This window comes from Halichondria panicea, chromosome 15 (assembly GCF_963675165.1).
Source record: "Halichondria panicea chromosome 15, odHalPani1.1, whole genome shotgun sequence".
In the NCBI taxonomy this organism is placed as follows: Eukaryota; Metazoa; Porifera; class Demospongiae; order Suberitida; family Halichondriidae; genus Halichondria; species Halichondria panicea.
Genome location: NC_087391.1, coordinates 5383102 through 5400750, shown reverse-complemented (window position 1 = coordinate 5400750; position 17649 = coordinate 5383102). Strand labels below are relative to the sequence as shown.

The 17649-nt window shown below is 43.0% G+C and overlaps 10 protein-coding genes across 11 annotated transcripts; 5 read left to right on the top strand and 5 right to left on the bottom strand.

The window, feature by feature from the left end:
* Window positions 1-5: 5 nt before the first annotated feature.
* On the bottom strand, window positions 6-805 carry LOC135348710 (probable RNA-binding protein EIF1AD). The gene is made up of 4 exons (XM_064547008.1): window positions 643-805; window positions 475-583; window positions 316-424; window positions 6-243 (listed from the first exon to the last, which is right to left on the bottom strand). Exons 1-4 carry the CDS (start codon window positions 727-729, stop codon window positions 78-80), a joined length of 471 nt encoding a protein of 156 aa, XP_064403078.1. The 5' UTR covers window positions 730-805; the 3' UTR covers window positions 6-77.
* Window positions 806-897: 92 nt separating this feature from the next.
* On the top strand, window positions 898-2705 carry LOC135348695 (uncharacterized). The gene is made up of 2 exons (XM_064546990.1): window positions 898-1079; window positions 1145-2705. Exons 1-2 carry the CDS (start codon window positions 912-914, stop codon window positions 2606-2608), a joined length of 1632 nt encoding a protein of 543 aa, XP_064403060.1. The 5' UTR covers window positions 898-911; the 3' UTR covers window positions 2609-2705.
* Window positions 2706-2970: 265 nt separating this feature from the next.
* On the top strand, window positions 2971-4506 carry LOC135348698 (uncharacterized). The gene is made up of 2 exons (XM_064546994.1): window positions 2971-3330; window positions 3387-4506. Exons 1-2 carry the CDS (start codon window positions 3193-3195, stop codon window positions 4359-4361), a joined length of 1113 nt encoding a protein of 370 aa, XP_064403064.1. The 5' UTR covers window positions 2971-3192; the 3' UTR covers window positions 4362-4506.
* Window positions 4507-4605: 99 nt separating this feature from the next.
* On the top strand, window positions 4606-5825 carry LOC135348701 (uncharacterized). Its single transcript, XM_064546998.1, has 2 exons — window positions 4606-4743; window positions 4796-5825. The coding sequence occupies exons 1-2, from the start codon at window positions 4606-4608 to the stop codon at window positions 5696-5698; spliced, it is 1041 nt and encodes a 346-aa protein (XP_064403068.1). The 3' UTR covers window positions 5699-5825.
* A 648-nt stretch (window positions 5826-6473) lies between these two features.
* LOC135348702 (uncharacterized) lies at window positions 6474-7725 on the top strand. The gene is made up of 2 exons (XM_064546999.1): window positions 6474-6663; window positions 6737-7725. Exons 1-2 carry the CDS (start codon window positions 6514-6516, stop codon window positions 7595-7597), a joined length of 1011 nt encoding a protein of 336 aa, XP_064403069.1. The 5' UTR covers window positions 6474-6513; the 3' UTR covers window positions 7598-7725.
* Window positions 7624-9718, bottom strand: LOC135348699 (E3 ubiquitin-protein ligase FANCL-like). Its single transcript, XM_064546995.1, has 14 exons — window positions 9499-9718; window positions 9391-9449; window positions 9285-9345; window positions 9053-9210; window positions 8954-9001; window positions 8850-8898; window positions 8723-8791; window positions 8520-8670; window positions 8377-8463; window positions 8279-8324; window positions 8152-8233; window positions 7947-8063; window positions 7815-7886; window positions 7624-7756 (listed from the first exon to the last, which is right to left on the bottom strand). Exons 1-14 carry the CDS (start codon window positions 9568-9570, stop codon window positions 7739-7741), a joined length of 1089 nt encoding a protein of 362 aa, XP_064403065.1. The 5' UTR covers window positions 9571-9718; the 3' UTR covers window positions 7624-7738.
* On the bottom strand, window positions 9684-11890 carry LOC135348707 (ras-related protein Rab-10-like). Its single transcript, XM_064547005.1, has 7 exons — window positions 11578-11890; window positions 11392-11452; window positions 11244-11304; window positions 11110-11187; window positions 10768-10857; window positions 9898-10002; window positions 9684-9836 (listed from the first exon to the last, which is right to left on the bottom strand). The coding sequence occupies exons 1-7, from the start codon at window positions 11831-11833 to the stop codon at window positions 9768-9770; spliced, it is 720 nt and encodes a 239-aa protein (XP_064403075.1). The 5' UTR covers window positions 11834-11890; the 3' UTR covers window positions 9684-9767.
* A 69-nt stretch (window positions 11891-11959) lies between these two features.
* LOC135348700 (NIF3-like protein 1) lies at window positions 11960-14720 on the bottom strand. 2 transcript variants are annotated; one of them, XM_064546996.1, is made up of 5 exons: window positions 14634-14720; window positions 13421-13521; window positions 12798-13300; window positions 12656-12749; window positions 11960-12422 (listed from the first exon to the last, which is right to left on the bottom strand). In XM_064546996.1, the coding sequence occupies exons 2-5, from the start codon at window positions 13511-13513 to the stop codon at window positions 12027-12029; spliced, it is 1086 nt and encodes a 361-aa protein (XP_064403066.1). In that variant the 5' UTR covers window positions 13514-13521; window positions 14634-14720; the 3' UTR covers window positions 11960-12026. The 2 variants fall into 2 exon arrangements, with proteins under 2 accessions (XP_064403066.1, XP_064403067.1); XM_064546997.1 differs by having other exon boundaries at window positions 12798-13317; window positions 14634-14667.
* On the bottom strand, window positions 13580-14637 carry LOC135348705 (NAD-dependent protein lipoamidase sirtuin-4, mitochondrial-like). The gene has a single exon (XM_064547002.1). The coding sequence runs from the start codon at window positions 14610-14612 to the stop codon at window positions 13698-13700; it is 915 nt and encodes a 304-aa protein (XP_064403072.1). The 5' UTR covers window positions 14613-14637; the 3' UTR covers window positions 13580-13697.
* A 24-nt stretch (window positions 14721-14744) lies between the features above and the next one.
* LOC135348709 (ras-related protein Rab-13-like) lies at window positions 14745-16962 on the top strand. The gene is made up of 8 exons (XM_064547007.1): window positions 14745-14889; window positions 15027-15167; window positions 15326-15386; window positions 15626-15686; window positions 15811-15888; window positions 16128-16226; window positions 16351-16452; window positions 16744-16962. Exons 2-8 carry the CDS (start codon window positions 15035-15037, stop codon window positions 16852-16854), a joined length of 645 nt encoding a protein of 214 aa, XP_064403077.1. The 5' UTR covers window positions 14745-14889; window positions 15027-15034; the 3' UTR covers window positions 16855-16962.
* The last annotated feature ends 687 nt before the right edge of the window (window positions 16963-17649 follow it).

Below are 17649 nucleotides of genomic sequence, written 5' to 3'. Positions count from 1 at the left end.
TTAGGTCACAACCAGAAAAAATTATAGAAAATTATAGTCGCAGATGGATCACCAGAAACACATAAAACGCACAAAAATTATGATTCATTGTTGCTGTCTGATTCAGAGTCTGTGTCATCGCTCTCAACACAAGGTCTATTAGTGTTCACAAACAACTCGTCGTCATAATCATCCGATGATTCCTCTGAGTGTCGTGATGGGGGCACTTGTGGGGGGGACGGAGTACGAGCAAACTTTGCTGGCCTGCATAATTGTAGTGACATCATATTACATCATCAATATATACCATAATGCAGTTACATAGATGAAACTCACCATACACCATCTTTAACGAGCTCCTTAATTTGCTTAGGGTACAAAATATTAATAATTTCCGCTTGAACTCTCACCCCTTCACCAATAGGTTCCACGATAACGAAGTCTCCTACACATGAGGAAATGATTATTAATGAATGAATAAAAATATATACCTACCTCTCTTTATCCACACATTTCTTCGGAATTTAGTGGGCATTGATACAAGGTAGGATTCTCCGTCCACGGTTTCCACCTCGTGCAAGTTGTTACCTCGTCCACCGACCACCTGGCAGTGAGGTCATGTGATATTAAACACTCATCAATTGATTGATACTCTTTCTCTACCTTGACTATACTCTGATTTCCCACTGGAGATGCATACTCTTCTAGGACCTCCTTAGTGACATGCTTTCTCTTGGTTGCCTTGGACATCTGATCACAATTGTTTAGAACCCATTAATATTTTTCTCCTCATAAACTTGAGACCACGCCCTTCATATGTATAAAAGGCGTGGTCTCCATTTAGCCTACAGAACTATTTTTATTTAGAGAAAAATCGTTATCACAAACACCGGCTCACGCCCACATTGCACATGCGCACTTACTCAAAGACAATGAATACCGGTAGTGGACCTAATTTAATAATGGCCGAGTGTGCTCCCCCTTTAGTTTTGGTGACTGGTGCCTCAGGGTTTGTGTCTACATGGCTGATCAAGGAGCTCCTGGAGAAGGGAGAGTACAGAGTGAGAGGCACTGTTAGGGACAAGAGCAAAGAAGAGAAGGTATTTATATTTAACTACAAACTTAGCAACTACAAGCTAACTACATGCAATCTTTTTTCTTGCAGGTCAAGCCTCTCCTTGAATTGGTCCCTGATGCAAAATATCCTTTGGAATTGATTAATGCTAATCTCAACGATAAAGATTGCTGGGGACCTGCTGTCGAAGGATGCACCTATGTTTTCCATGTGGCGTCTCCTTTCCCTGTTGGAAAAAAAATCGACGAAAGTGTGATTGTTGCTGAAGCTGTCGGTGGTGTTGTGAACGTCCTTGCAGCTTGTGCTGAGAGTGGAACTGTGAAACGTGTGGTTTTGACTAGCTCTGTTGCAGCTGTCTCTTGTGGTATGGGAGGTATCCCAGGATATGCTGATGATTATAACTACACTGAAGAGGACTGGTCGGTTGAAGATTCTTGTGCACCGTATGAGAAGAGCAAACTGAAAGCAGAACGAGCTGGTAGGGATTTTGTCGATAAACTTGAAGAAGGCAAGAAATTTGAGCTGGTTGTTGTCAATCCTGGTTATATCCAAGGACCTCTACTGAGTGCTGCATCTGGTAGTGGAACTGCTTCGGTTGGTACGATGCTCCTTGAGCGTAAAGTGCCTGCCGTACCAAATATTTGCTTCGGAATTGTTGACGTTCGGGACGTGGTTGCTGGTGAAATTGCTGCTATGTTCACACCATCTGCTGCCGGAAAACGATTTATTCTCAATGGTGGAACTATCACATTCAAAGATTTGGCCATTGTTGTCAGGAATGAATTCCAGACACAAGGTTACAACATCCCTACAGGTACAGTACCCAAATTTATTTTGTGGGGACTGAAATTTTTCGATGATTCTGTGAAAGCTACCTACCCTGGCCTTAATAAGAAGCACACATGGAGCAATGAACGAATGAAGAATGAGCTTGGTGTGACTCCACGACCTATTGAGAAGTCAATCATTGATACCTGTTACAGTATTATTGAGTTTGGACTTGTTACCAAGGCACCTGGCTACCTAGGCCCCCCTGAATCACGAAACAAGACCTCTGCTGATGCCCCTGAAACTGCAGAGCAGCCTAAGCCAGATGATGATGTTCCTGAAACCGTTGAAGCCAAGCCTAGTGACGACACTCCTGAGCCTAAGCCAAGTGATGATGCTCCAGAAACTACAGAGCCTAGGCCAGATGGTGATGTTCCTGAAACTGCTGAAGCCAAGCCTAGTGATGATGCTCCTGAGCCTAAGCCAAGTGGTGATGCTCCAGAAACTACAGAGCCTAAGCCAGATGATAATGTTCCTGAAACCGTTGAAGCCAAGCCTAGTGATGACGCTCCTGAGCCTAAGCCAAGTGGTGATGCTCCAGAAACTACAGAGCCTAAGCCAGATGATAATGTTCCTGAAACCGCTGAAGCCAAGCCTAGTGATGATGCTCCAGAAACTGCAGAGCCTAAGCCAGAGGATAATGTTCCTGAAACCGCTGAAGCCAAGCCTAGCGATGATTCTCCTGAAACTCCTGAAACAAAAAGTACTGAAGGCGACGATGATTAGTGATGCAAATGACACAAACACAATTTAAGAATAACGTGTAGTGTGTGTATTGTCGCAGTTGTATATATTTACATTAGAAGGAATTTTTTAAACCCTATGCTCCTTATGCCAATTAGTTGCTTAGAAACCACATGTCTATATACCACATAGCCTCGATTCAAGGCCGGTATTTTAATCTGCCTGGAATCGAGGCTATATACCACATGAATAATCTATTGTCAAATTTTAATGCAATTATAAATGACGCGCATGCGCATTTAAAGTGTGGGTGGGGCTGACTGAACACCCACTCAGTCACTCCCCCTCGCTTGATTGAATACCTTTGGCAAAACAAAACTGAACTTTGACTTGAGAATGATGAAATGTAGTGCAGTTGCATCAGACTCTATATTGCACTGTAGCTACAGTGAAACAACATTAGATGAAATGGCCGAGTCACTCAGTCACTCCCCCTCGCTTGATTGAATACCTTTGGCAAAACAAAACTGAGCTTTGACTTGAGAATGATGCAATGTAGTGCAGTTGCATCAGACTCTATATTGCTATAATAGTACTGTAGCTACAGTGAAACAACATTAGATGAAATGGCCGAGTCTGCTCCCCCTCTAGTTTTGGTGACTGGTGCCTCTGGGTTTGTATCAACATGGCTGATCAAGGAGCTCCTGGAGAAGGGAGAGTACAGAGTGAGAGGCACTGTTAGGGACAAGAGCAAAGAAGAGAAGGTATCTCTAACAAACTCTAATGTACAAACTTGTGTACCAATTAATTTGTCCTGCAGGTCAAGCCTCTCCACGAATTGGTGCCTAATGCAAAGTATCCTCTGGAGCTGGTTGAAGCTGATCTAAACGATAAAGATTGCTGGGGACCTGCTGTCGATGGATGTTCCTACGTTTTCCAAGTTGCTTCCCATGCTCCCCCTGACTGTGAACGTGAGGGATCAGTAGACGAGGATAATCTCATTGCGCGAGAATTGGATGGTGTAGTCAACGTTCTCACAGCTTGTGCCGAGAGTGGAAGCGTTGTCAAGCGTGTAGTGATGACCAGCTCCGTTGCTGCAATCTCCTCTGGTATGGGAGGTAACCCAGGGCGACCTGATGACTATGAATACACAGAAGAAGACTGGTCTGATGAAGAGTCCTGTCCTCCATTTGAGAAGAGTAAGCTGAAGGCGGAAAGAGCTGCTTGGGATTTTGTCAATAAATTGGAAAACAAGAAATTTGAGTTTGTTGTTGTAAATCCATCGTTTATCCAAGGCCCATTATTGAGTGCTGCATCTGGTGCTATTAGCATTGCACTAGCTAAGCTGTTGCTTGAACGTTTAATGCCCGCTGTACCAAATGTGTGTCTTGGAATTGTTGACGTCCGAGATGTTGTTGCTGGCGAAATGGCTGCTATGTTCTCGTCAGACGCTGCTGGAAAACGATTCATTCTGAATGGAGGAACAACAAACTTTCAAGATTTTGCTGTGACTGTACAAGAAGAATTCCAGACACAAGGGTACAACGTACCTACCAGTGCCATACCCAAGTTTATTCTGTGGGGTCTCAAGTTCTTTGTTCCAGCCATTAAAGCTGCCTACCCTGGTATCAACAAGAGCACATCATGGAGTAATGAACGCATGAAGAGTGAGCTTGGAGTGACCCCTCGACCCATCAAACAAGCAATCATTGATACCTGCTACAGTATAATAGAGCTCGGACTTGTTGCCAAGGCTCCTGGATACCTTGGACCCCCTGAGTTGAGAAACAATTGACACTGAACACTTCCTACATAATGAACAGACTGAAATTTTGTATTGGCTTACATATGTATCCACCCACATTTATGACACGCACTGATAAATAAACGTATTCATTGTGCCATTTGTGGTACCATTACTACAATACCACAAAAAGTGATGAGATCTATATCTGTAAAATTATCTATTTATACCAAGGGCGTCTTATACGCCCTTGTTTATACACAGCTTTAAGGCAGCAGATTGTCAAGAGTCAAGAATGGCTGAGTCTGCTCCCCCTCTAGTTTTGGTGACTGGTGCCTCAGGGTTTGTGTCTACATGGCTGATCAAGGAGCTCCTGGAGAAGGGAGAGTACAGAGTGAGAGGCACTGTTAGGGACAAGAGCAAAGAAGAGAAGGTAGAATGGCTTCATATGAATTAACTGTCTTAATTTAATATTGATAATACAGGTGCAACCTGTGTTGGACCTAGTTCCTAATGCAAAGTATCCTCTGGAGTTGGTTGAAGTTGATCTTAATGATAAAGATTGCTGGGGACCTGCTGTCAATGGATGTTCTTATGTTTTCCATGTGGCTTCTCCGTTTCCACCTCCAGGTTCACCACCAAAGGATGAGAACGAATGTATTGTCCCTGCTGTCAATGGCGTTATTAATGTTTTCACTGCTTCTTCAAAGAGTGGAACTGTGAAGCGCGTGGTATTAACCGGCTCAACAGTGGCAATAAAAGGTTATGGAGGCATCCCAGGACATCCTAGTGATTGTGAATACACTGAAGAGGATTGGATGCCTGAAGAAAATACCGATCCTTATGTCAAGAGCAAGATCATGGCAGAGCGAGCTGCTTGGGATTTTATGAACAAGTTGGATAACGAACAGAAATTTGAGTTAGTTGTAGTTAATCCGTCACTTATCCAAGGCCCGATTCTAAGTGCTGCATCTGGAATTGGAAGTGCTGCATTTTCCACAATGCTGTTGGAACAAAAAATTCCCATGTGGAATATATGTGTCGGTGTGATTGATGTCCGTGATGTGGCTACTGCTGAGATTGCCGCAATGTTCACACCCTCTGCTGCTGGAAAGCGTTTTATTCTAGCTTGTGGTACTGTAACAGGCAAAGAATTTTCGAAGATTGTAAAGGATGAGTTTGAGCCACATGGATACACTGTGTCAATGCTTGAAGAGCCAAGTATTGAAAAGTACACCTTCAACAACAGTCAGTTGAGGAACGAGCTTGGAGTGACCCCTCGACCCATCAAACAAGCAATCATCGATACCTGCTACAGTATGATTGACCTCGGTTTTATTTCCAAGTCACCAAGTTATTTTGGTCGTCCCAAATCACAGGACAAGTGAGACTGAACTTTTGTAGCAGAGGCCTTACCCCTTTTTTAGACTAGTTTGTGGGCCCATTATCAACCAATATAGATCTAAAGGTCGTGTTTTTATATGATTGCTTTGTATTGTCCTTTTCTATATCGTGGGAGTAGACTGATGAATAAAAATCCTACAAGCACCTTAGAGGGCCTAGTACGAGGTTTGGTGAACAAGTATACTAGAATGTGTTACCGAAGAGGAGCTTAATGAAACAGAAATCTGATGGATACAGATTATCTTGAGGAGAGAAGTTGATATTAGGGGAGGATTTGCGTAAGTGCATGACTCCTGGAACAAATCCAAGACTGCATGAAGAGAAGTAGCTCAGTTATATCTATCGGTCCATTTTTGTTAAAGATCAGTTTTGACATAACGATGTTCTCATGCCATGAGTCATGAGTCATGGCAAAAAGTGGCTGAAGGTAAATATTATGGATCAATTCAGATATAAACAGATAACAGATAACACTAAGGATCGTATATTCTTGTTTTGTGTCGCTGTGTGCATGCATGCTGTGTTTATATCCAAGTCTTACGTCTTAAATTTTTGTCATTTTTTTGGGCAGAATTTTTATGAGGCAAATTATAATGGGTGAAAAAAGCATAATTATCAGGGCCTAATCTAGCCTCGATTCCAGACCGCATTAATTGGCCTGGAATCGAGGCTAGGCCTAACATATTAGCCTCGATCCCAGGCCCGGCCTGGAATCGAGGCTAAACATTAGTTGGGCGGAGTCCAACCAACGCTGCGCTCATGCGTTGGTTGGACTCCGCCCAACTAGCTAAACATTGCAATGGCTGAGTACAAGTGTGCTCCCCCTCTAGCTCTAGTGTTGGTGACTGGTGCCTCAGGGTTTGTGTCAACATGGCTGATCAAGGAGCTCCTGGAGAAGGGAGAGTACAGAGTGAGAGGCACTGTTAGGGACAAGAGCAAAGAAGAGAAGGTAAAATAACTTCATATGAATTACGCTGTGTCTACTTAACGCTAACTGTCTTAATTTAATATTGATAATACAGGTGCAACCTGTGTTGGACCTAGTTCCTAATGCAAAGTATCCTCTGGAGCTGGTTGAAGCTGATCTCAATGATAAAGATTGCTGGGGACCTGCTGTCGATGGATGTTCCTACGTTTTCCACGTGGCTTCCCCTAATCCAACCCCCGATGAAACTCCAGAAGACGAGAATGAACTTATAGGCCCTGCTGTTGACGGTGTAGTTAATGTCTTCACTGCCTGCTCAAAATGTGAAACTCTGAAACGTGTCGTACTAACCAGTTCAACGGCAGCTGTGTGTGGTTATTCTGGCATCCCAGGACGTCCTAGTGATTGTGAATACAACGAGGAGGATTGGGCAGTCGAAGAAAACATAGGAGCTTATGAGAAGAGCAAACTGAAGGCGGAGCGAGCGGCTTGGGATTTTGTCAAACATGATAAGAAATTTGAACTAGTTGTTGTCAATCCATCGTACATTCACGGGCCACTCTTGAGTGCTGCTTCCGGTGCTGTGAGTGCCTTGATTGCTGTAATGCTACTGGAGCAAAATGAACTGCTGTGGAGCTTTTGTGAAGGAGTGATTGATGTCCGTGATGTGGCTACTGCTGAGATTGCTGCAATGTTCACACCCTCTGCTGCTGGAAAGCGTTTCATTCTAAGTGGCGGGAGTATGAACTCAAAAGAATTCACAGAAGTTATTAGAAATGAATTTGAACCCCAAGGCTACACCGTACCCACGTCTGATGAACCAGGTCTGGTCAAGTACACCTTCAACAATGAACAAATGAGGAATGAGCTTGGAGTGATCCCACGACCTATTGAACAAGCCATCAGAGAAACATGCTACAGTGCAATCCAGTTTGGACTCGTTAGTAAAAAACCCTGAACTATAAAATGTTTGCCACACAATAATTATTTTGTTTTTTCATATACAATAAACATTAATATTGAGACACAATTATTATAATAATTGTTTTAATAATTGTTTTGCAATGAAGAGAATGTTCGATGATAGTCTATTACACAGTCAACGTAGTGAGATGACCTGCATGAGGGTACAGAGGTCATCATGATGAGCATAATTAAGAAGCCAATGTACATACCTCGCCACAGAATGGGCAGTCGCCAGCTAGCACAGTGTGCAGACCATCCGCTCGTGGTAGACCTCTCAACCACTGCAATGCCCGGGGCGATACAGTTATTTTGTTGTTGAGTATAATTATATACATAGTTACCTCTTCAAAGCATTCGTTGTGGTAGCATTTAGCACAGTGGTTGTTGGGACAGATCACTGATGGTACAACACCGTTTAGTCTGTAGTCGTAGCATATTGCACATTCTTCACTCATTTCCTGCATGAGTGTGTTAGGATGTGATGAGTATGGGGGCCGGTGGTAGATTGTGGTCAAGGGCAGTGATGCTAACACTAATGATGATTACCTCAGCTTCTTTAGAAGAGGGTTTAAGGAATTGTAAGTCCAGTAGTGATTGCAGATTGGCCAGGAGGGAGCGTCTCTCATTCCTGTGTAACTGTACACTCAAACAAGTACTGGGACACACAGCTCACCATTGAGTACAGTTCCTCCCCACCTTGCCTCTGAGTTCCCTCACTCCTATAGAGAAAGAGTTGTGTCTGTTAGATAAGATACATACAAGATAACACACTGTTGTCTGGTCCGAGGAACTGCAGTGGTTCTGGTAATATTAGAGGTTTGAGAGGGTTCACAGTCAACACTAGAGAGAGGTGAGTATCTGCAAACAAGAATCATGGATGCTTGTACAACCACTAGTTATGATTGCTAACTGACCAATTAGAATCCTCCTATGTGTGTGTGCCCTGGAGGGGTGCTCGGGCTCCAGGATGCATGTCTGTGCGTCCAGCTCTTCCATACAACTCCAGAACGGCCCCAGAGTGTCTAACCAGCTGGAAAACTGGCTCACTAAACCACATAGCCCAGTCTGAAAACAACACAAGTGAATAGGATTAAAAACATATATTTTTTGCAGTTACTGTTTTGTCCCAGTGAGGTTTAAAGTCCACCGGAGCATCAACAGTCAATATTGGAGCCTCATGAGGATACTGGCAAGTGTTTAGAGGAGGGTGTGTGAGTGTGTGAGCATGTGAGGGGGTGGTCTACCTTGGCCGTTGGAGACACAGTGAGAGTGTGTGCTTGGTTCTTTTGATCCCTGTGAAAAGCAGCACAATTATAGAATGATACAATAGCCTACTAGTAGCACTCACCTGACAACTAATTGAATATGTCTGAATAATGTGTCTACTGTTTGCACCCTAGGAGAGAAATAAGTGGTTCAATTACAACCATGTAGTAACTACACAAACCTTGACCATCCCAGCGAGTCAATGTCATTGGCCAGTTGTCTGCACACACTCAGAGGTAAGGCAAGGCCGAGGGGGGAGGGTTTGGAGCTCTCCAGCTGAGTCAGCAAGTCTCTCATCTTACCCAGAAGCTCAGGAACAGTCTTGCTCTCAGTGAGATACTAATATCAATATAAAATGTATTTGTATGAAATTCTGGAACAAATTTGAAATGTACCGCTCATACCTAACTCACTTGTTGTAGAGTATCCTCTTGCCCACGGATGAGATTGCTCAGTCTCCAGTCACCCTCCACCCTGCACACTCTCCACACACATCACACACACATGTACCACACCCACCTTGCATCTGAAATCTGATTGGACGATGACAGAGTGACCTTTACCTCATAACTGTGCTCCTATAAAGAATACAACTGGATTATAGAGATGCATGAGTGACTGACTTACTGGTGTGTTGATGAATCCTCTGAACACTGATTCCTCCAAACTAGCTGGTAGGATAAGCACTCCATCAACCATGTTGTATAGATACGCCCACTCAACTGTCCAATATTTGTTTACCTCGAGGGAGGTTTTTGCTGAAAACCAGCCCCACCCATCTTTCTTAGACCTGACACCCCCACAAGTAGTAATAAATTTATGCAAGCAGCTTTCTTTGAGATCATGATAAAAATCATAAATTGTTGACACACAAACACACACATACACATATTAGGCTAACAGTTGCAAGATTTTTTCCCAGGAGAAGGAAGTGGCTCATCAGGACTGGGCATAGGGCAGGTAGCCTGAGGGGAAACAGAAGTTGGGTAAAAATGTGTTCTTTATTATACAACCAGTCAATCTTGCCTTTCTGTGTATGTCTTTGAAGAAAGTTTGGAAGGCCTCACTCACGTTCTCTCCCGTTTTGGCACTCACTTCATAGAACATCCCAATTTCGTACTGATTAGCAAACTACACAAGAATAATAGAGACAAGAGGCATAATTATAAAACAATCATTCGGAATTGGACAGTTCAAACTTAGTTATGGACACCTACTTATACGTAGCTAGCTCGATTTTATGATTATCGAAAAAGAAATCTTCCAAATGGTGTCATCAATGCTCATTTTGGGAGATGACAGAAATTGCCAATTTCGGCCAAATACCATGGATTATATATAGCCCATGGTCCAAGGGCAAAAAAATAATGATAAATTATGGTCCAAATCAAATTAGGGATTTTAAACACATCATTTGAAAGGCCTCTTTCTAAGCTTTCAGAATTTTTGAAATTGGATCATCAGAACTAAAGTTAATGGCTGTTGAAAAATGTATGCCAATTTCGGCCAAATACCATGGATTATAGCCCATGGTCCAAGGGCGAAAAATGATAAATTATGGTCCAAATCAAATTAGGGATTTTAACACATCATTTGAAAGGCCTCTTTCTAAGCTTTCAGAAAATCATAAAATTTTTGAAATTGGATCATCAGAACTAAAGTTAACGGCTGTTCAACATGTACCACTGCCACCCCCCCCTCCCCCCCCACCCCCCCGCTTAATCAATGGCTTGCATGGGAACCTCCATAACTTGAGTTCTGTAGGTTCAATTTCAACTCAGTTGAAGTTGACTTACTACTGTAAAACAAGCATAAGGCTGAGCTCTCAAAGTAACATATTATTTGAAAAGTAAACAAGGCTTAGTACACGTATGATAAATACCCAGAGATGCTCACTTTTTGTCCATCGTCAGCAGGCACCTCTTTCTTGCTATCCAGATCTGTCTTAGAGGCCAGTAGCATGAGGCTGACATCGGCCGTTGCATGCTGAGTGGGATGTATCCACATGAGAGAGCTAGTGTATTAATAATTCTTTAATTAGGATTATGTGTAGCCAATAACCCACATGAAGTTCTACTAGCGTATCAAAAACCATACACATTGTGTACAAACAAGTTTATGTTGAATGTCACTCACCATACAAGTACATAAGTATTCCTAGATAATTCCCATGGCAGCAATGCACCACACAGTTAGTCAATAGTGACTCGATAACAATCTATTCATCGTAACACTTACAGTATGAATGTATCCTATCCATTTGGTGAGAAGATTGAACGAATGCAGAGATGTGCAATCGTACACAATCACAATACCCTGCACAAGGGGAAGAGACTTAAACCGTTAGAGTCACCAGTGAATACACCACTTACCGCCCCTCCTCTGTAATACTGGGTAGTGATAGAGTCAAACCGCTCAGTACCGACAGTGTCCCTACAGGGGCAAGAACAGTCCATAATAATTATTATGATGGCACTATGTAGCTCTTTGTTGATTCTGAGAGCTGGCATGTCGACTTACCATATATACATCTTTACTTTCTCTCCTTCTAGTTCGACCTCTTTTTCAAACATGTCCATACCTGTATTAAAGAACATAGTAGCTAGCTATGTATGTCATGTCAGACTCAATAAAACTTCCAGTTCAATCTACAGTAGCTATAAATATTTAGTCGGCTATGCAAGGTTTACTACCTCTACAGCTTACCTAGTGTGTGCTGTCTGCTGTCAACACTGAAGGTATCGTCACACAGCCGTGAGACCAACGTTGATTTCCCCACACCACTCTCTCCTATGAGCAGGACCTTGTAAGATTTCATGTTCTTGGCAGTTTGCCTCCTGTTGATGGCTCTTTGTCTCTCCCCTTCAGGTAGCGTGGCCCCAGGGATGACTCTGTACGAGCCCTTGCTCGCCTGAATGGGCTTGTAGCCGTATGGATAGCTTGGACGACTTTCACTGGCCATCTTGGATTCACCTCAGTACCTGTGTGCTGAGCTGGTTAATTTGCTTTATTGATTAACGACCTTTGCCTAGTAGTTATATTTTGTGTATATCTGGTAATGGTAAGCTAAACTAAGCTAAAAGTCAAATTTGAGTTTACACACTTTTATCTCCTTTGTCAATGCACAAACACAGTGTGACACATAAAATTAATGTTCAGACAATTTTTAACGGGTCCATATCAGTCTCTGAGCACACCACCTCCACTCCAGGCAGACTCTCTGCCACTCTCCTCCTGTAAACCTCTTTGAGATATCCCCTCTCAGTGTTGCTATGCTCACACAGAACCACGGCTGTGCCTTGAGCAGTAGCCTCCAGTACTTGATGATGGGACATTTCTCCAGTCAGGTAGAGGTCGGCTTGAACACCTTGCAGTACAGAACCACCTGAGCCAGCACATGTGGCCACGCTGTTGATTGGACGATCAATGGTTGGCATGGCGACTCGGAGGTGAGGGAGATGGAGGTAGGTCTTCACTTTGTCGATGACTTGAGCAACAGAGAGAGACTGAGACAGTTGTACCAAACGTCCTCCTGAAGGCACTACTTCAACCTGTGTGAAGAAATACATAATTATATAGAACATAATTATCTTTGAACGACCATAATTTGTTCCAATCTTAAAATTTACAACATGACCAAATTGGAAAATGAGCACGAAAACTGGTCAAACAATTGCATTTTTATTTGAACATACCAACTGAAAGACTTTTTTTAGCTTCAAAATCATTGAAATTGAGTCACCAGAACTAAAGTTGTGACCGTTGACAAATTGAATTAGCTTACTTTGGTAGAAGAGTTGACCAAGATGTTGGAAGGAGACAGTTTCTTTAACAAGGGGAGAATATTTACCAGGTCACTATCACTGCAACAGATCTCCCTATATAAGAGAATGAAATAAAGTAGTAAACAACTAGCAAACACTCACCCCTCACTCCTGAGCTCCACAAGTGGATATGATTTACAGAGTTCCTCCAAGTGACCTTGTTCCACCCCCTCACAGTTCACCACATTGCCAGCTCTAGATCCCATTTTCCTAGCTCCAATGGAGGACACTACACCCTCCCCAACACCAGCCAGTAACCAGTCGTTAATCCCACCCTCCATACTATCCAGAGCCGTGTGAGGGGAATACACTGCAATACCTGACTGTGCACATTTCAATAATATCCTCTCCTTAGCAGAGCCTTGTGTGAGCTTCTTGAATGACTGGAAAATGGGAGGATGATAGGACAAAATTAGTCCAATATTATTCAGGGAGAGTGCCTCACTCAGTACAGGCTCTGTGAGGTCGTTGGTGATGAACACTCCTCGTATTAGTTCAGACGGTTTTGGCTCTAGTAGTAAACCAACGTTGTCCCATTCCTCTGCTAGTTTGGTGGGTGCTATCTTCTCCAAGGCTTGTACTACACCACAGAGCTCCATAGGGATCTACATTCATCAGTAGCCTAGTACAAGACTTACAACACACACATTCACAATCCTACAATTAACTGTTTGCACAGTATTGAATGATCTACATTCCCAATGGTTAGCTACAGTAGAACTTACTTGTTTGGCTTGGCTCGGGTGGTAGGAACGGTGGCGGTTGATAAACTGTTGTAGCAGAGATCTCAGGGGAACACGTAGTGTCGAGTGAAACATCAATTAACCTGTGAGCAGAAAAACACACGTAGTTGTTAAGGATGATGAGGCAAATTTACACATACACAAAGCTGCAATAAATCCGTACAATTTATTATTAAGAATTCAAAACTCATGATAAATGATAAAGCACTATACATGTACACAGAGTGTCAATATGCTAGAGGATCGAGTTGTTAGTCAGTCACAGATGATCCTGCAACCATTCAAATGCCTCCCCAGATCGTCCATTAATTTTCACACTGGCTAATGAGTCAGCCCTAGTCGGCCCAATGTTCAGTATTAACAGAGGCAGCCCCAAATCTTTGGCTTGTTTCACATGTCTAAACGAAGAGTATGTTTGTAGAGACGATCCAACCACTAGACATGCATCGCTTTCCTCAAGACGTCTAGCTATCAGTTCCACACGAGATTTCGGTACAGAATCGCCAAAAAACACCACATCAGGTTTAAGCACTCCTCCACATTTCACACACTCTGGGGCTCGGAATGTTCTCACGAATTCTTCAGCAACGAAAACGTCGGCATCAGGTGCAAATCCTTGAGGCTGAGCGGCCCACCCAGCATTGTCCCTGTATATTTGTTCTTGTATATCAGGTCGTGGGTACATGTGGCAACAGCTGAGGCAGATAACACTGAAAACTGTTCCGTGAAGTTCCGTCACCCTTCGACTACCGGCCTTGTGGTGAAGGTCGTCCACATTTTGAGTGACTAGCCAGTGTAGTTTGTCACGATGCTCTAGACTTGCGAGGAAATTATGACTGAAGTTTGGCTTAAAGGTTGAGAATACAGGCCATGCCGTCGTGTTTCTTGCCCAGTAACGTTGTCGAACTTGCGCACTCCGCACGAATTTATCGTAAGTGGTCGGACGTTGATTTGTAGTAGCATACAGTCCCACACCTTCTGATCGATAGTCTTTGATACCACTCTCTGTAGATATACCAGCTCCAGTTAGGACAAACAGTCGTTTAGAGGTTTCGATGAAACTTTTCAGGGCATGGAAGTCAGAGTTGGAGATTGCTGAATGGTTGGGGATACAGCGGTCCGTTTGGAAGTAGGGGAGACTATGATAGATACTCCTCAAACTAGAGAGCCTCATACTGAGTACAGAGAACAGTACCTGTCAATCTGTGATCTTGTTTTGTAGCTTGTGAATAATTATTCTACACTATTTTCCTATAAATGCCCATCAACATTGAACTTTGACCCATATTTTGCTGAGTGAGCAGTATTAGGTAGTGGGCGTGACTTGAGCAACCGTCTACTGCACTCACTGCATGCTGTTCATGTTGTGTTGACTGTTGTTGATCAAGCCAGGAAGGGTCTGAAGGCTTCGAATTGCTCCATATACAGGATCTACCCTCTGTCTAATAACTGTGTGAGTCTGTTATGTATCTACTAGCTAGCCTTGTTGTAGATTTCCTATCAAAGATCAACTGAGTTTGAATCAGCTGTTTTACTACAAAAGTTGTTGAATAATAATTATGTATTGATATTAATAAACACAACACAGGTGTGAGAATGAGTCACGTGGACCGTAACTACGACCACTTGTTCAAGGTGCTCCTCTGTGGGGACAGTGGTGTCGGGAAGACTTGCCTCATCTCTCAATTCACAGACAATCAGATTCGTCGCAGTCACATCACAACCATTGGTGAGCAATACCCCCTACTCCCCCCCCCCCCACGCTCTCTCCTCCCCCTTGGCATACAACTCGGATTTTGGCATAAGATTTCAGATTGTAACATGTGCCAGAAATGTTCAAAGCATATTATTGGCAAAAGGTGATTGTGTCCCCACTCTCAATCACAGGTATTGACTTCAAACTAAAGACGTTCACTGTCCAGGGGAAAAGAATTCGACTTCAGATTTGGTATGTCTACTTTGCAATTACTAGTGGATTAACTATTGTGTAGAGGTACACTTATTGTGTAGAGGTACACTTATTGTGTAGAGGTACACTTATTGCAAGCAAACTCATTTTGTAAATAATCTGATTACTACATGTACAGTGTATTGATAGGGCTAATAATTGGAGTTCAAAGGATGATGCATAACCCTCCCCCCCCCCCCCCCACACACACACACACACACACACACACACACACACAGGGACACTGCAGGACAGGAGAGGTTTGAAACACTTACTGCACAGTACTACAGAAGAGCACAGGTACTTTGTGTGACATGTGATCTTCTCATTACCATGAGCTGACTAATAACTGAGTGACTGCATGTTATTGTTCCTATATAACGGTCTATTATCCTGCTATTGTCCCCCACACACAAACACACAGGGCATTCTATTGGTGTATGATATCACACAGGATGCAACGTTTGGAAATGTAACCAAGTGGCTTAGAAATATTGAAGAGGTAAGTTCAATGTATCATCAAAAATGTCCTTATGAAAATTGTAGGGGCTTTTCCAGTTGGTATAATATATCCTGTTTTTATAGATTTATTCCAGTAACACAATCCTTCATGTTGTTCTAGATACAGCGTACTGGGTACTAACTTGTCATGTACAGTTATGTAATTCATCAGAATGCACACCATAGAAATTAATGGATGATAGTTTTACCAAAAATGGCTGGTATTTTTCTCACCTACAGAATGCAGTGGATGATGTCAAGGTAACGCTGGTTGGTAACAAGTTAGACCTAGACCAACAGCAAGGACAGAGACAGGTCACCACCAGAAAAGGGGAGAAAGTGAGTACATTACAATCTGTCACGTACTGATTACAATTGGTCTCCACTAGCTAGTACATGTATGTGTTACAAATGTGTATTTGATTAGTTTAAGTTTATTTTTGCTTGTGTATGTTTTCTGCAGTTGGCTAAACAGCACAAGTGCCAGTTCTTCGAGACTAGTGCGTGGTCAAACACTAATATCACAGAGGCATTCACTGGGCTAACAGAACAGATCCTCAATAGTGTGAGTTGACTTGTAGCAAACATTGCAATTTGAGACCCTAAGAGCCACACTGTATTCCTGCTTTGTTAGTGTGTTACTTGTACCAAGAGTTCATGCTTGTACATATACATGCATTGATTGCATTAAGGCTGGCATAAAGAACAGCATGCTTCAATACTCAATCCTCGTGCACACACACACACACACACACACACACACACACACACACACACACACGCGCACACTCACACACACACGCACACACGCACACACACACACACACACACACACACACACACCACACACACACAGGCTGAGCAACGCATAGGATCAGAGCGATCAGAGAGCAAACTGGTGCTCACTTCATCCATCAAGAGCTCTGTACAACAAGAGCCACACGGAAGTAGCTGGTGCTGTGGCTAGCCACCCCCTCATGGAATACTGGCACATTGACTGTTACATTTGTGTTTGTGTATAGATTGCACATGACTGTGTTTAAATTATTTACCAATGATCATTTTGTTTACCCTCTGTTATAAGCCGCTATGTTGCTCGATTAATTGCCTCACTCGAGATTTAAACGTGGGTGTACGCCCACTCTGCTTTTTGAGTTTTTAAAAAGTGGGTGTGTCCACCATAATCAGTCCGGCTGCTGTCATTATCTCATGCCCGCAAGCTAGCTGCAAAAGAACCCCTCGATCTACTGAACAGCTCACTGTCTCAAATCTCTAAGCTTAAGGTGAGGTACTCTGAGATCATAGTACATTTTAATGCAAGCTAGCCAGCCCCTCAAGGTTCTAAAATTAAGTTATTCGTTTTAAATGTGGCAGATTTCGATGTTAAAACTGCACATGTGTCATGTGTATGTAAATATGTGTCTAGTCTATGTACGTACTACCTGTAGCTGTGCTGTATAGCAGTCTGGCATGCACACACACACACACACACACACACACACACACACACACACACACACACACACACAGATCAATATGTCGTCTACCAGCCAAAAGCACAGGAACTTTGTCGGAGAGCCCATGGGTGACAAGGAGGTTACTGAAATGGCTGGAATTGGACCTGCTCTAGGGGGAAGATTGTCCGAGAAAGGTTTCGACAAAGCCTACGTTATACTTGGTCAGTTTCTTGTCCTCAAGAAAAACGAAGAGCTGTTCCAAGATTGGCTGAACCAGACGTGTGGGGCTAACGCAAAGCAGCAGA

Coding starts and splice junctions, on each gene's coding strand:
- LOC135348707 (XM_064547005.1), bottom strand. CDS start 11,833: ATGGCCAGTGAAAGTCGTCCAAGCTATCCATACGGCTACAAGCCCATT. Junction 10,858..11,109: donor GGATAGGATACATTCATACT/GTAAGTGTTACG, acceptor CATCCCACTCAG/CATGCAACGGCCGATGTCAG. Junction 10,003..10,767: donor CTGCTGACGATGGACAAAAA/GTGAGCATCTCT, acceptor ATTCTTGTGTAG/TTTGCTAATCAGTACGAAAT.
- LOC135348701 (XM_064546998.1), top strand. CDS start 4,606: ATGGCTGAGTCTGCTCCCCCTCTAGTTTTGGTGACTGGTGCCTCAGGG. Junction 4,744..4,795: donor ACAAGAGCAAAGAAGAGAAG/GTAGAATGGCTT, acceptor TTGATAATACAG/GTGCAACCTGTGTTGGACCT.
- LOC135348699 (XM_064546995.1), bottom strand. CDS start 9,570: ATGGTTGATGGAGTGCTTATCCTACCAGCTAGTTTGGAGGAATCAGTG. Junction 9,450..9,498: donor GAGGATTCATCAACACACCA/GTAAGTCAGTCA, acceptor TATTCTTTATAG/GAGCACAGTTATGAGGTAAA. Junction 8,234..8,278: donor GGGAGGAACTGTACTCAATG/GTGAGCTGTGTG, acceptor ACAGTTACACAG/GAATGAGAGACGCTCCCTCC.
- LOC135348698 (XM_064546994.1), top strand. CDS start 3,193: ATGGCCGAGTCTGCTCCCCCTCTAGTTTTGGTGACTGGTGCCTCTGGG. Junction 3,331..3,386: donor ACAAGAGCAAAGAAGAGAAG/GTATCTCTAACA, acceptor TTTGTCCTGCAG/GTCAAGCCTCTCCACGAATT.
- LOC135348709 (XM_064547007.1), top strand. CDS start 15,035: ATGAGTCACGTGGACCGTAACTACGACCACTTGTTCAAGGTGCTCCTC. Junction 16,227..16,350: donor CCACCAGAAAAGGGGAGAAA/GTGAGTACATTA, acceptor TGTTTTCTGCAG/TTGGCTAAACAGCACAAGTG. Junction 16,453..16,743: donor CAGAACAGATCCTCAATAGT/GTGAGTTGACTT, acceptor ACACACACACAG/GCTGAGCAACGCATAGGATC.
- LOC135348705 (XM_064547002.1), bottom strand. CDS start 14,612: ATGAGGCTCTCTAGTTTGAGGAGTATCTATCATAGTCTCCCCTACTTC.
- LOC135348702 (XM_064546999.1), top strand. CDS start 6,514: ATGGCTGAGTACAAGTGTGCTCCCCCTCTAGCTCTAGTGTTGGTGACT. Junction 6,664..6,736: donor ACAAGAGCAAAGAAGAGAAG/GTAAAATAACTT, acceptor TTGATAATACAG/GTGCAACCTGTGTTGGACCT.
- LOC135348695 (XM_064546990.1), top strand. CDS start 912: ATGAATACCGGTAGTGGACCTAATTTAATAATGGCCGAGTGTGCTCCC. Junction 1,080..1,144: donor ACAAGAGCAAAGAAGAGAAG/GTATTTATATTT, acceptor TTTTTCTTGCAG/GTCAAGCCTCTCCTTGAATT.
- LOC135348700 (XM_064546996.1), bottom strand. CDS start 13,513: ATGTTTCACTCGACACTACGTGTTCCCCTGAGATCTCTGCTACAACAG. Junction 13,301..13,420: donor ACCCGAGCCAAGCCAAACAA/GTAAGTTCTACT, acceptor TGATGAATGTAG/ATCCCTATGGAGCTCTGTGG. Junction 12,423..12,655: donor TGGTCAACTCTTCTACCAAA/GTAAGCTAATTC, acceptor TTCTTCACACAG/GTTGAAGTAGTGCCTTCAGG.
- LOC135348710 (XM_064547008.1), bottom strand. CDS start 729: ATGTCCAAGGCAACCAAGAGAAAGCATGTCACTAAGGAGGTCCTAGAA. Junction 425..474: donor AAATGTGTGGATAAAGAGAG/GTAGGTATATAT, acceptor CCTCATGTGTAG/GAGACTTCGTTATCGTGGAA. Junction 244..315: donor CTCGTTAAAGATGGTGTATG/GTGAGTTTCATC, acceptor ACAATTATGCAG/GCCAGCAAAGTTTGCTCGTA.